This window comes from Carcharhinus amblyrhynchos, chromosome 33 (assembly GCF_965287045.1).
Source record: "Carcharhinus amblyrhynchos chromosome 33, sCarAmb.v2.hapA, whole genome shotgun sequence".
In the NCBI taxonomy this organism is placed as follows: Eukaryota; Metazoa; Chordata; class Chondrichthyes; order Carcharhiniformes; family Carcharhinidae; genus Carcharhinus; species Carcharhinus amblyrhynchos.
Genome location: NC_137356.1, coordinates 3,445,435 through 3,457,985, shown reverse-complemented (window position 1 = coordinate 3,457,985; position 12,551 = coordinate 3,445,435). Strand labels below are relative to the sequence as shown.

At 44.2% G+C, this 12,551-nt stretch overlaps 1 protein-coding gene across 7 annotated transcripts in view; it reads right to left on the bottom strand.

Moving 5' to 3' along the window:
* Positions 1-12,551, bottom strand: part of LOC145361110 (voltage-dependent P/Q-type calcium channel subunit alpha-1A-like) — a 649,898-nt gene that overhangs the window by 168,316 nt on the left and 469,031 nt on the right. For all 7 annotated transcript variants that reach the window (XM_080216715.1, XM_080216708.1, XM_080216713.1 and 4 more), the window contains one exon: positions 2,851-2,910. In XM_080216715.1, the coding sequence (XP_080072841.1) occupies positions 2,851-2,910 (60 nt within the window). The remainder of the gene's footprint in view (positions 1-2,850; positions 2,911-12,551) is intronic.

Here is a 12,551-nt window from a genome sequence, read left to right as displayed (position 1 = left end):
ACCTACACATCTTGGGAAACTAAGGGTCTATTTAGCATGGCCAATCCACCTAACCTGCACATCTTCAGGCTGTGGGAGGTAACTGGAGCACCTGGAAGAAACGGGTGGCACAATGGCATAGCGTTTAGTACTGCTGTCTCACAATTCTAGGGACCTGGGTTTGATCCCCAGCTTGAGTCACTGTCTGTGCGGAGTTTGCACCTTCTCCCCATGTCTGTGTAGGTTTCCTCCGGGTGCTCTGGTTTCCTCCCACAGTCCAAAGATGTATGGGTTAAGTTGATTGGCCATGCTAAATTGCCCTTTAGTGTCCCAGGATCGGTAGTTTAGAGGATTAGCTGGATAAATATTTGGGGTGATGCAGATAGGGCCTGGGTGGGGTTGTTATCGATGCAGACTCAAGGGGCCAAATGGCCTGCTTTTGCACTGTAGGGTTTCTATTATCAAATCTATGCAGACATGGGGAGAACGTGCAAACTCCACAAAGGCAGTCACTCAAGGCTGGAATGGAACCCGGGTCCCTGGCATTGTGAGGCAGCAGTGTGAACCACTGTGCCGCCGTGCCATCCTTTGTCTCAATTTTTAGATTTGTTCACTAAACAGCCAATCACATAGTAGGGCTTTGGGAAGGGATGGGGGGGAGGGAGGGATTCAGTCCCCATTCTGATTGATTATAGAAAGAATGTTTAGAAGTTGTGGGGAACATTCAGCTCTTTGATTAGATATCGGTATTTCTGTTCCTGGGGAAGCTTTCTTGGGGAATTGTGTACAACAAAATCATCTGTTCTTTATATATGTTACAAACAGTGCTCAGGGAAATTCTCCCTTCCCTTTCCTTGCATGCTTCCACCCTCCACACATCGTCATTCACACAGTTTCAGTCCTAACTTATCGCTCACACTCCAACCTTCTATCTCTAGATCCTACTTAAGATGTTAATCTTGCCTCTGAGTTCGAATGTCATCAGTTCAGGCTTTGAACACAATTTATACAAGCAAATAGTTGCAGTATTTAAGGACCTCTGCACTATTAGAGGTTCCGTCTTTTGGCTGAGATGTTAAACCAAGGTCCCATTTGCCCTCACAGATGAATGTTCCAAATATGATCAACAAACTCATGGATTGAGAAATGGAACCTTACAATTTCCAGGTTTATATTGTTCAGTGCATTTGCTAAATGAGATACCAGGATTGGATCAATGATATTAGAACAGATGTGACTTTTGGCCAAATAATGTTTTGCGTATTTATGTGACAATCTTCTGCCCAGTATTTTAGTGAAGGTATTACTCCCATCATTTTCAATGAGTTGACACTGTTAAAATGTGGGAAATTGCATTATTTCAAAGAACAAGGGAGTTCTCCTGGTGCCCTGAGCAATATTTATCCTTCAACCAACCAAAACCCAAAACACATTTTATCTGGTCATTTATTTAATTGTTGTTTGTAGGAGTTTGCTATTGTGTTTTCTATATTACACTAATAACATTTCAAAAGTACTTTGTTAGCAGTAAAGGGCTTGGAACATTCCAAAGTTGTGAAAGGTACTATATAAATCCAAGCAATTGTCATGCTTCTTTATATCCATAATTTTACAGCCTCAGCTGCCATTCACTGCTCCTACCTCCAACCTTCCCTTCCAGGCTTTCACTCTTTGCTGACATTTGCACACAACCTGGTGCCAACTTAGACGACATGACTAGTCTCTCCTTCCTTGATTATCAGTAGTTACCTACCTGTACACTTTTTCCCCCGGACTATAATCTTCCACAGAAAATAAACTAAATTTCTTAAAACCATCAGCAAAAGATAATAGTCAAAATTTAGATCAAGCTCATTATCACACTGTAGGGTGCTGCTGAAGCACAAGTAAGTGGTTCAAAGAGTCAGTATTTTTCCCCAATTTTTTTCTTCCCATCTCTCTTGGAGAAATCACCTCTTCACTGAGGTACATTTCTGTATGATGGTTGTACTTCCAGTACTAGCTAAGTGACTATTATTTATACCTGAAATTGAGTGTTGCCTATTTGATCAAAGGTGAGCAGTTAATGCCAATCATATCCTTCCCTAGCACGAGCACATTTTGAATCAATCTCTGAAGATTTACATAGAACTTACAGGTACAGAAAGAAGCAGGGAACATATTGATAGGATAGCACTCAGTCACTGTATCCTATCAATGTGTCCCCTGCTTCTTTCCTCCTCATATACTTAGATTTCACTGAAATGCATCTATGTTATCTGTCTTTACTGATCCAAGTTCCACATTCTGACCACTCTTTGGGTAAAGAATTTTCTCCTGAATTCCCTATTAGATCTATTATTAACTATCATATCAGAATCACAGAACGGTTACAGCTCAGAAGGAAGCCATTCAGCCCATCATCTGCACTGGCTTTCTGAAGGAACACTTCACACTGCATCACTCCCTGTTCTTCTTCCCAAGGCCCTGCACATTCTTCCTTTTCAGATAATAGTCCAACTCCTTCTTAAATGCCTTCATTGATCCTAACCCTGCCACACACTTAGGTAGCGCATTGCAGATCCTAACCACTTACTGTGTGTAAAAGCTTTTCCTCACACCTCCATTGATGGCCTCTAGTTATAGATTGTCCACAAGTGAAAATATCATCTCTATATAATACTACTGGACCTTTTTATAACCTTCAAGACTTTTATCAAGCGGTAGGGAATTAGGCAGTGTCTCTCTGGTGGATTTATCATTCTCTAACTCAGACACTGAGGAAACTACTGTAATTATATCATCAGGCTAGCTGAGGTAAGTTAGTGGCAAAAAATCTGGGTCCTACCTGTTCTATATGATTCAGTTACTCACTGGGAAGAGCCTACTTACCTTAATCACCATTTCAAAGGTAAAGACTCCAGTAAATACATAGTCAAAGTATCTTAAAACCTGTGGAAAGAGGATTGAAAATAATGAGTGAAATCAAAGTTTACACAGTCTAGTCACTGATGATGATAAACAATAATCAGCATGAAGATCATAAGAGATAGAAGCCATTTAGGTCTTTCAAGTTTGCTTCATTCATCACTCAATTTAATGACTGCATCCCCATAATCCTCGATTCCCTTGTAGATCAAAAAACTGTCTAATTCAACCGTCAACATATTCAACAAGCCAACTCCTCTGCTCGCTCAAGAAATCTAACAATCTGCAGAGAGAAAAAAAAATCCTCAACTTCTTCTTAAATGGGAGACTCCTCATTTTTAAATTGTGCCTCCTAGTTTTAGACTCCCACACATGAATTAATTACATCTCCTACTCTGACTCATTTTTTTCCATAATTGCAAAACTGTGAACTTGCTCATCTTTTTCAGCCTTTAGTTTAGAAAACTAAAAGCCTTTGACATCCAAGCTTGGTGTCACCTAACTACTAAATACTTCTTGATTTATCTGATCTTTTTGGTTACTTTATCACTGTGGCAATGTCCCAAATCCTCCCGATGTGGAGCTGCTGGCGTTGGACTGGGGTAAAACAGAAAGAAATCCCACAACACCAGTTTAAAGTCCAAACAGGTTTATTTGTAGCAAAAATAAGGTTGGGCCACCTGATGAAGGGACAGGCTGTCCCGAAAGCTTGCGGCTTTTGCTACAAATAAACCTGTTTGGACTTTAAACTGGTGTTGTGGGATTTCTTTCTGTCCAACTCCTCCCAACAGGAAACTGTCCTTGCAGGAGCAGTTTAGGGAAATAAGGCAGCAAGATTGTAATCTGATGTTCATTTGAGGGCAGCTTCCCCAGTGGAATCTTTATTAGCCCAAATCGCTCATAAAGGCTTTTGAATTGTATAAACCTAAAAATAGCGAAGAAAATAAGGTAATTGGTAACATGGTGGGTTGGTTTACTGGGTACACCATAGCTGAGATTGCTAAGGCACTGTACGATGAAAGTGGCTGTAAACTCATGCAGCACCGATCGGCTGTTCAATTTCTCAGGTTGACAGTATTTGGGTTTTGAAATCTAACCAATCTGATTATCACATCTGATTTTCTGTAGTTATGAGACTATGCCATGCAGCTATCTCTGGAGGTAAGCATCTTAAAGCAGTTGAAAAAAAACTCATTAAGACAGGAGATGAATGTAAGTTATTGCTGTCCTGATACATGAAACATGGCGTATAGAAGTGGAGGAAAAGAGTAGAATTTTTAACTCTGGAAATGATGTAGAGAAGACACTGAGAATACAAGAACACAGGAACACAAAAATTCAAATCTGCAAAAAAGCAACTGACAAAAAAAACAAGAAGCTACAAATGCAATATTGATTACTGGGGCAGATTTACAATGAAACACACTGTGCCGTGGCATGGGGCCCCAGTGATGTGGCGATGCCGGCATTAGACTGGGGTAAACAAAGTAAGAAGTCTCACAACACTAGGTTAAAGTCCAACAGGTTTATTTGGTAGTAAACGCCACTAGCTTTCAGAATGCTGTCCCTTTGTCAGGTGTGTGGGCCCCAAAGGCAGGGGAGTCCCAAAATGCAGGCTCTCTGATTGGCTATAGGAGATATCAATCAGACATACATTGTAATACACCCACAACTGAAAATTCAATCACTATTCCTGGCCAAGCACAGGAAAGAGGACTAGACTCGTTTGATCCAGTGCAGTTCCCAGTTCTGTGGAGACATTTACCACTCTGAACTACATTACCCATCCTACACGTGTCCGACCATTCGCACAGTGAAGAGCATCAGTATGGAATCAAGGGGAGACTCAGCCCCATGGTTCTTGATATGAGTTGTCATGTAATGGCTTTTGGCACTCAGTGTTAGGGAGATTGAATCTGAGAAAGTGCGAGTGGGAGCGGCTGCCATATGGGCAAGGTTGGAATCAGATATGCATATCTGTAAATCCCAGTTCTGGATGGCAGGAACCAGAATCACAGCTGTTTAACCCTTCTGCCCCATCTCCTCTCCTTCCCCCTCCTTCATTCCTCCCATTTCCCCCACCTTCACTCTTCAATCCCCATTTTCAACCCTCTTTCATGCACCATTCCCCCCACTTCAATATTCTCTCCCCCCGCCTCACCACTGCTAGTGGCTTGTAGTGTTGTCACAACCCAATGGAGCACTGCACCAGCACCTCCAAAAGCTGGCAGTTTTTCCATTTACAATGGCAGAACTATGAGATTGCAACAGACTTAATGAACAAACTTAAACCGATAAAAGTAGGCATATTTCTAACACTGTTGAGGAAGGACTGCTACAGTTCACCAAATCTAACAGAACAGCAAAGAAAAACATGCCAGAGATTTTGAAAGTCTTGAATACACACTTTGAACCCTGGGTGAATATTACATATTAAGGCTATGTATTCAATACTTTAGACTTAGAGTGAAAACAAAACTTTTGAATAGTACGTGAAGGCAGCAACGCAGTTGGCAGAATCTTGTGAATTTAGACGAAACTTTAAACTAAAAGATGATCTGATTAAAGGTAGATTAGTGTTAGGCATGAGAGATGCCCTAGGTAAGAGCAAGTCTACTGAAAGATGAGAAACTGACACTAAAAAAAGCAAAAAATGTCTGTTGAAATGTGGACATTGTGAAATGTCAGTTGGAGCATACGTACAGCAGAGTTAACTAGGAGATACAATATCTGAGAGACAGTCCATGGCGAAAGAGTGGAGCAATTAAAGACAAAGGGCAGGATGCAAATGCCAGAGAGGACTACCTGCACAGAAAGAGTTGGCCAGCATGAAGGAAGCAGTATTTTAACTGCAAGAAGCAGAATCATTTCATACAGAAGTGTTCAGCTAGAAAGAAGCAAAACAAGTTGAAAGAAACTCAACTAGGTAAATAGCCAGGCAAAATTGCAGGCAGAGAAGGCACGCAAAGAAGTTGCAACCTCAGGCATACCCAAACAACTAGCAAATCAGACAGTCAGGCAGAAGGGATCTTACCTGCTGAACAGAATTACCATCATTACCAGAGATCCATGAGTCCCCAACAACCCCAATAGAACAACAGTCACCAAGGCAACAAGAGCCATGGGAATGACATTCTCCAGACAAAGATCATCACCCAGATGAACTGTCAACATGTACCATTAAGAGACCTGCGCTGTTTAAAGGCTATGGATGGGATCTTGAGCCCAGCCTCTCCATTCGTGGGAATAGTAGCAAAGTTTCAAAATGCGGAGAGTTCGGAAAAATGTGATTTGCATTCATTTTAAATGACCCTTGCTGGCACAGTGATATGGAACACGCTGGGGAAGGTCAGGAACCTCATTTGAAAGCATCATCATATTATGAGCACTCACTCAGGAAACTGAGGCTACACAATATTCAGTTGGCACTGGAGTGATGTCACGTCAGCATCATTTACAACAGCTCCGAAGGGGATATCGGAGGTGAGCACTCAGGGGACACCTGTAGTATCTCCCAGTCTGTCACTCACAAATGTATTAGGGAGGTGAGAGATGCCCTGGATTCCAAGGCTAAGATGTTTATCAATTTTGACTGGGATCAGACAAGCCAGGACTCGAGTCATGGGCTTTGCCCATTTAGTAGGGGTGCCCTAGATGCATGGTTTGAAAAACTGCACCCACATTGCTCTTCAGTAACAATGGTGGCATGAGACACCATTCAGGAACCACAAGGGATCCTAATAATCAACGTTCAACTTGTCTGTGACTACAATGTGCATTATGCAAGTGAGTGTCCATTTCCCAGGCTGTGCCCACGGTTACATCTTGGGCTGCTCACAAATCCCACCTGCCTTTGAGGGACAGCAGCAACTGGAGGGATGCCTCCTTAGGGACAAGGGATACCCACTCAGAAGGTGGCTGGTGAGGTCACAAACACCAGCAGAATCTCCATACAATGAGGCTCCTGCTTCAATATACATGTTGGTGGAGTAGATGATTAGACTGTTGAGGGTGTGATTCTGGTGCCTGAGCCAGTCAGGAGGTGCCCCTTGCGGTCTGCTGCATTCTCCACAACCTAGCGCTTCAGAGAGGGGACAACCTTTACCTGGAGGAGATGGGCGAGCACTAGATCTCCTTGAATGAGGAGGACGTTGAGGGGAGTGGTGGATGTGATGATGTGTGGGGTGGGGGGGGGAGAGGAAGAAGGAGGAGGAATGCTGGGCAGTGGGCAGGATCTGAATTGGGTGACAAGTAAGGGATTCCCTGATCATCTCTCATTTCGGACACAAGTGGGAGTAGCAAGTGGTGAGGTCTTCAACAAAGGCGTAAGGTCAAACCAATGATGTAGTGTCAGCATTACTTAATCACTTGGTTGCATGTTTTCAATCGCAGAGGGCTGCAGCCATTGGCCTGACTCTGCAGAATGATGATGACTTGCAGCAAGGACAAAGCCATGCTTCTCTCATCCTCAGCAATACGTCTGACACCTGGCTAACAAAGAGCTGCATGTGCCATGCCACTGAATGACCCCCATGATGTGCCCATCAAAACTGAAATAGTCTCGAGCACTGCAGCCCCTCTAAGTATGTGGCCAGATTTTCATTTTTGGCTTATAGCCATGGTGTGCAGGCATCAGTACCTCAACAGCTCCTTGGCCTCTCCTGCACAGGTGAAGAGATGCAAAATTGAATTGTTCCAGTCCGGAAAGATGGGTGGGCCATCATCGGCCAGGGGCCCTGCACAGTCCTAGCCACCGGCATCCCTCCGAGTGCCAGTTCTCTAGGATGTCCCTGCCTCCCCTTGGATCATCAGCCATGGGGTGCTCACCAGAAAATGAGCCAGAACCCCGCCTACTTAGTGATTCCATCGAGGTGTGATTATCTGCACTGATGCGGGTGTGGGTGACAGGGGTGATGCCTCTTCAAGTGGGGTCTGAAAAGTCTTCCTCAGAGCTGCTCGAGTCCAGTGGGTCCAGGAGGCATAAGGATGGTCAGGCCTGCTCTGCTAATTTGCCTGCAATAGAAGGGAAATGGCATTAGTGCATTGCAGGGGATAAAGGGGGGAACATTGATTACTCACTGAGACCTGGAGACTGACAGCATGTCTTGGGGATTCTCACATTTGTTTGCTGCCCCCACTTCACCATGAGTGCAGATGTGCTCTTCCTCCTCCCTGGCCACTCAAGGGCTCTCTCCTTGAATGGCATTAGGGATCTGAGCTCCGGCATTACTCCGGCTGGGCATGCTCGCTCCTGCTTGTTGTGGTTGAATTTGTCCTGCAGTGACACAGATAGGGTGAATGTAGACAGCAGTGTTGACATTTAAGATTGTGAAGTGATATGGCAGGTGTGGGTCTTGAATGGGAGTTGGATGTGAGAGCATGGCAGCAAGTTGGGGGTGGTAGCGGAAGGTGGTAGGAGAGGGTCTCCTTTAAAGGTATTGGCAAAGGTCAAAGTGGTTGAGTGAGAGATGAAGGTGGGAGAGAGAGGTCAGCAAGAAGGTCCAGAAAAAGACTGCATGAGGCTCACCTATCCTGGCTGAGCACAGTTCATTCATCTTTTCGCGGTACTGCTGCTCCGTCCTCTTCTGCAGCAAACTTACACTCACCAGGGCTGCCACTGCATCCCAGGCAGGAATAATGATCTTGGTGAGGAAACTTGCCCTGGAGGGTGGCTCGAGTGAATCCTGTCTCCGCTGCACTATCTTGTGAAGTCTGGTAAGGGTTCCCTTGGAAGAATCATGGTGTGGGCTTCCTGGCTGGCATCCCCTGCAGTCGGTGTGGAGCGAGTGCTGGGGACCTATTTATATGCAGCTCCCCAGTAATTGGCTTGATTAAGTTCAGAAGTGGTGACTGAATCAGAATAGGCCACTCTGGGTGCAGCATAATTCTCGTGGCCATAAAAATTTTGTCAATAAGACTGAAGATTCAGTCAGAAATTATGCTAGCATCATCAGTGGGACTCATTCTATTTTTCCATCAGAACCAATACTCTGCTAGTTTTTGGTAAGGTTTTGCACTGTGTGTGCAATGCACATGCAGTTACTGACTAGGAGAACAAACAGTGGTTAACGTATGGAAACAGTGGGTGTATATGAGCAACTTGGTAACTCACATACAACTGTGCACGCATGATTCTATCTTGTTCGCTGGGAAACGGGGGATGTTTGGATTTTGAAATGTAGCCAGTCTGATTGTCACATCTGGCTTTCCGTAATCAAGTGCCTAGACCATGAGGCTGTCTCTGAAGACAGACATCTTAAAGCAGTAAAGAAATCACAGACAAGATATAAATGAAATTCTGCTGTACTCATACAATAGCATCCTTCTGTTGCTGTTGCCTGTCAGCCAGCTTACACCTCTAAAACTCATGGTGACATGGTGCAGTTCAAAACCAGATCTTCTGGGCTTGGAACTGCTCCAGAGCATCCTTCATAGCCATCTGCAGTCTCCCCTACTGGAGTCAGCCAGTCGTGTTGTAGTCACTGTAACACTGTGTAAAATCCAGTGAAGAGTGTGACTGAAGACAAAACAGCCTGAACATTTTTGTGATAAGGAATGATGTAATTATAGCACTTTTTATTATCTGTAGTGGATAAAAATGCTTTAAGGCTACCTCAGTTTGCAAAGTCTCCTTAAATTTATGGCAGCGACTCCTCTGTGCGGAACTGCTTCTACTGAATCCAACCCCCCCACAAGACCAACCCTTGCACCTTACATTACTTTTCTAGACGGGCTTTTCACAGTCATTAGCTCATGTTCCAGTTAAGAATCAGTCTGAAGACTAGGCTGTCCTGTCACCCAGGCCCAGTCCCTCTATACCTGGGCCAGCTGCTCCATTCCAATCGTTCCACTTCAAATTGTACTGATGCACTGATTAGACGCAAATAACGCATTGAGTGTTTCCATCGATGTCAGCTGCAATTGATTGAATGGATGTGGGTTTTGATTTACAAACAGAGGCTTAGACCAAACCTAGGTCGCTTCCTTCTTCCACCTGTAAGTTCAGACTCATACTGCATTCTTATTAAAATGTTTAAAATGTGATTCATTTAAAATATATCTATATGGACATAAAGGTCAGAAAATAAAGGGCAAATTTCCATGATCCCAAAAGTGAGATTTCCACCAAATGGCAGAAATTTCTCATTCTTGGCAGGATCAGCCAGTTAACTGTACAAAGAAAACATGCGCGGAATAACTGAATATGGGTTAATTGACCTTGGGATGTCCTCAAAACATCCCTGAGAAGGTCAAACATATTCACTGATTCACAGGAGACCCAGATTTGTACTGGCCAAAATGAAAAGGCTCATTTGGGATGGCACTGAATCCACCGAGAGGCTTTATCAGGAATGTGCAGAGTCCGGATCGAGTCATTGGAGGGAGTGAACAAACATCTTAACAATCCATATACCCCATCCTTCAACACCATCTGCTACACATGCAGCAGAATTTGCAGATCACGCACTGGACTTATCAACTATCTCAGAATCCACTAAGCTGGAGTGGAAGCTAGTAAGCCTTGGTCTCAAGGGACTGTCCAAGAAGTTGACTTCCTTTGGAATACTGGCGATTTAACTGATGGTTTGGAATGTTTGTTTTATATGCCTTGCAATTCAAGGTGTATTGACCTGAACAGGCATCGGGGTGTGGTGATGAGGGGAATTTCACAGTAACTTCATTATAGTGTTAATGTGAGCCTTACTTGTGACTAATAAATAAACTAATGCTGTGGCCAAGGGACGATGTGATGGTCAGTAACAGTAAGGTGTGGGATTGTTAAATAAATAGGTAATTGGGGAGGTATTCTGTGGTAGCACAGTCAGATGAGGTAATCACAAACAGATTACCCAGAAATGACATATACTGGTTGACCTCTCCCTTCCTCCTCCTCAGCTGCTCCCCCATAGCAAGTGCGCTGTGCTCTCCTGAGGGTGAGACTGTGCAAGGTCCAACAGATCAATTGCTCTTCGGAGGATTTGAATATTTCAGAGTGGTCAAGGTACCGGAAGCATTGCTTAAGCACCCAATGGTATGCTTGAGGTAATACATGTGACAACACGGCCTTTGTTATATGCATGGTGCTACTAATTGTCTGGGTTGCACGCCAGGGTCATAAGCCAATGGCATCCCTTGGGTCAAATAGTAAAGGCATAGGAAACTGAGGCAGAATAAAGTCATAATGACTATTATCAGAATTTAACCACTAATCTGTGTGATGAGATGAGGTTGGTCACACACAAGCCAGGCATGAAGGAATGGAATCCTCTGCAGTAGCAGTACATCCCTGAATTTATACATAGCCTGCAAAGCTATGTGTGACACCGTAAAGGGAACCCTGTGCTATGGAGAAGGTGATTATCTAAGTAAAGTTCACTCCTCTTGCTTTTCTTAGAAAAGACAGATTGAGATCTTTGCTGGTTGTAATATACGTAAATAATTTGGAGGAAAATATAACTGATTTGATTAGTAAGTTTGCGGATGACACAAAGTTTGGTGGATTTGCGGAAAGCAATGAGGACCATCAGAGAATACAGCAGGATATAGATCGGTTGGAGGCTTGGGTGGAGAGATGGCAGATGGAGTTTAATCCGGACAAATGTGAAGTAATGCATTTTGGAAGGTCTAATACAGATAGGAAATATACAGTAAATGGCAGAACCCTTAAGAGAATTGATAGGCAGGGGGATCTGGGTGTACGAGGACACGGGTCACTGAAAGTGGCAACACAGGTGGAGAAGGTAGTCAAGAAGGTATACGGCATGCTTGCCTTCATTGGCTGGGGCATTGAGTTTAAAAAATGGCAAATCATGTTGCAGCTTTATCGAACCTTAGTTAGTCCACACTTGGAATATAGTGTTCAATTCTGGTTGCCACACTACCAGAAAGATGAGGAAAGTCAATTACTATTGGGCATAGGTTTAAGGTGCGAGTGACAAGGTTTAAAGAACATAAGAACATAAGAAATAGGAGCAGGAGTAGGCCATCTAGCCCTTCGAGCCTGCCCCGCCATTCAGTAAGATCATGGCTGATCTGTTGTGGCTCAGTTCCACTTTCCCGCCCTCTCCCCATAACCCTTAATCCCCTCTCTTATCAAGAACCCATCAACCCGCTTCTTAAAAATATTTAGCGAGGCAGCCTCCACCACTTCAACGGGCAGAGAATTCCAGAGATTCACCACCCTTTGAGTGAAGAAGTTCCTCCTCAACTCCGTTCTAAACCGCCTCCCCTTTATCTTGAGGCTGTGCCCCCTAGTCCTACTGTCTTTTTTGAGCGGGAAGAGTCTCTCCACCTCTATCCTATCCATCCCATTCATCATCTTATATGTCTCAATGAGATCTCCCCTCATTCTTCTAAACTCTAACGAGTACAAGCCTAGTTTATTCAGCCTCTCCTCATAGCTCAATCCCCTCAACTCCGGTATCAGCCTAGTAAACCTCCTCTGCACTCCCTCCAGGGCCAAAATATCCTTGCGCAGGTGCGGCGCCCAAAACTGCACACAGTACTCCAGCTGCGGCCTCACCAATGCCCTATACAGCTGCAGCAAGACCTCCCTACTTTTATATTCAATCCCCCTCGCTATGAAGGCCAGCATCCCATTCGCCTTCCTGACCACCTGCTGCACCTGCAAGCTGGGTTTTTGCGACTCATGCACAAGGACCCCG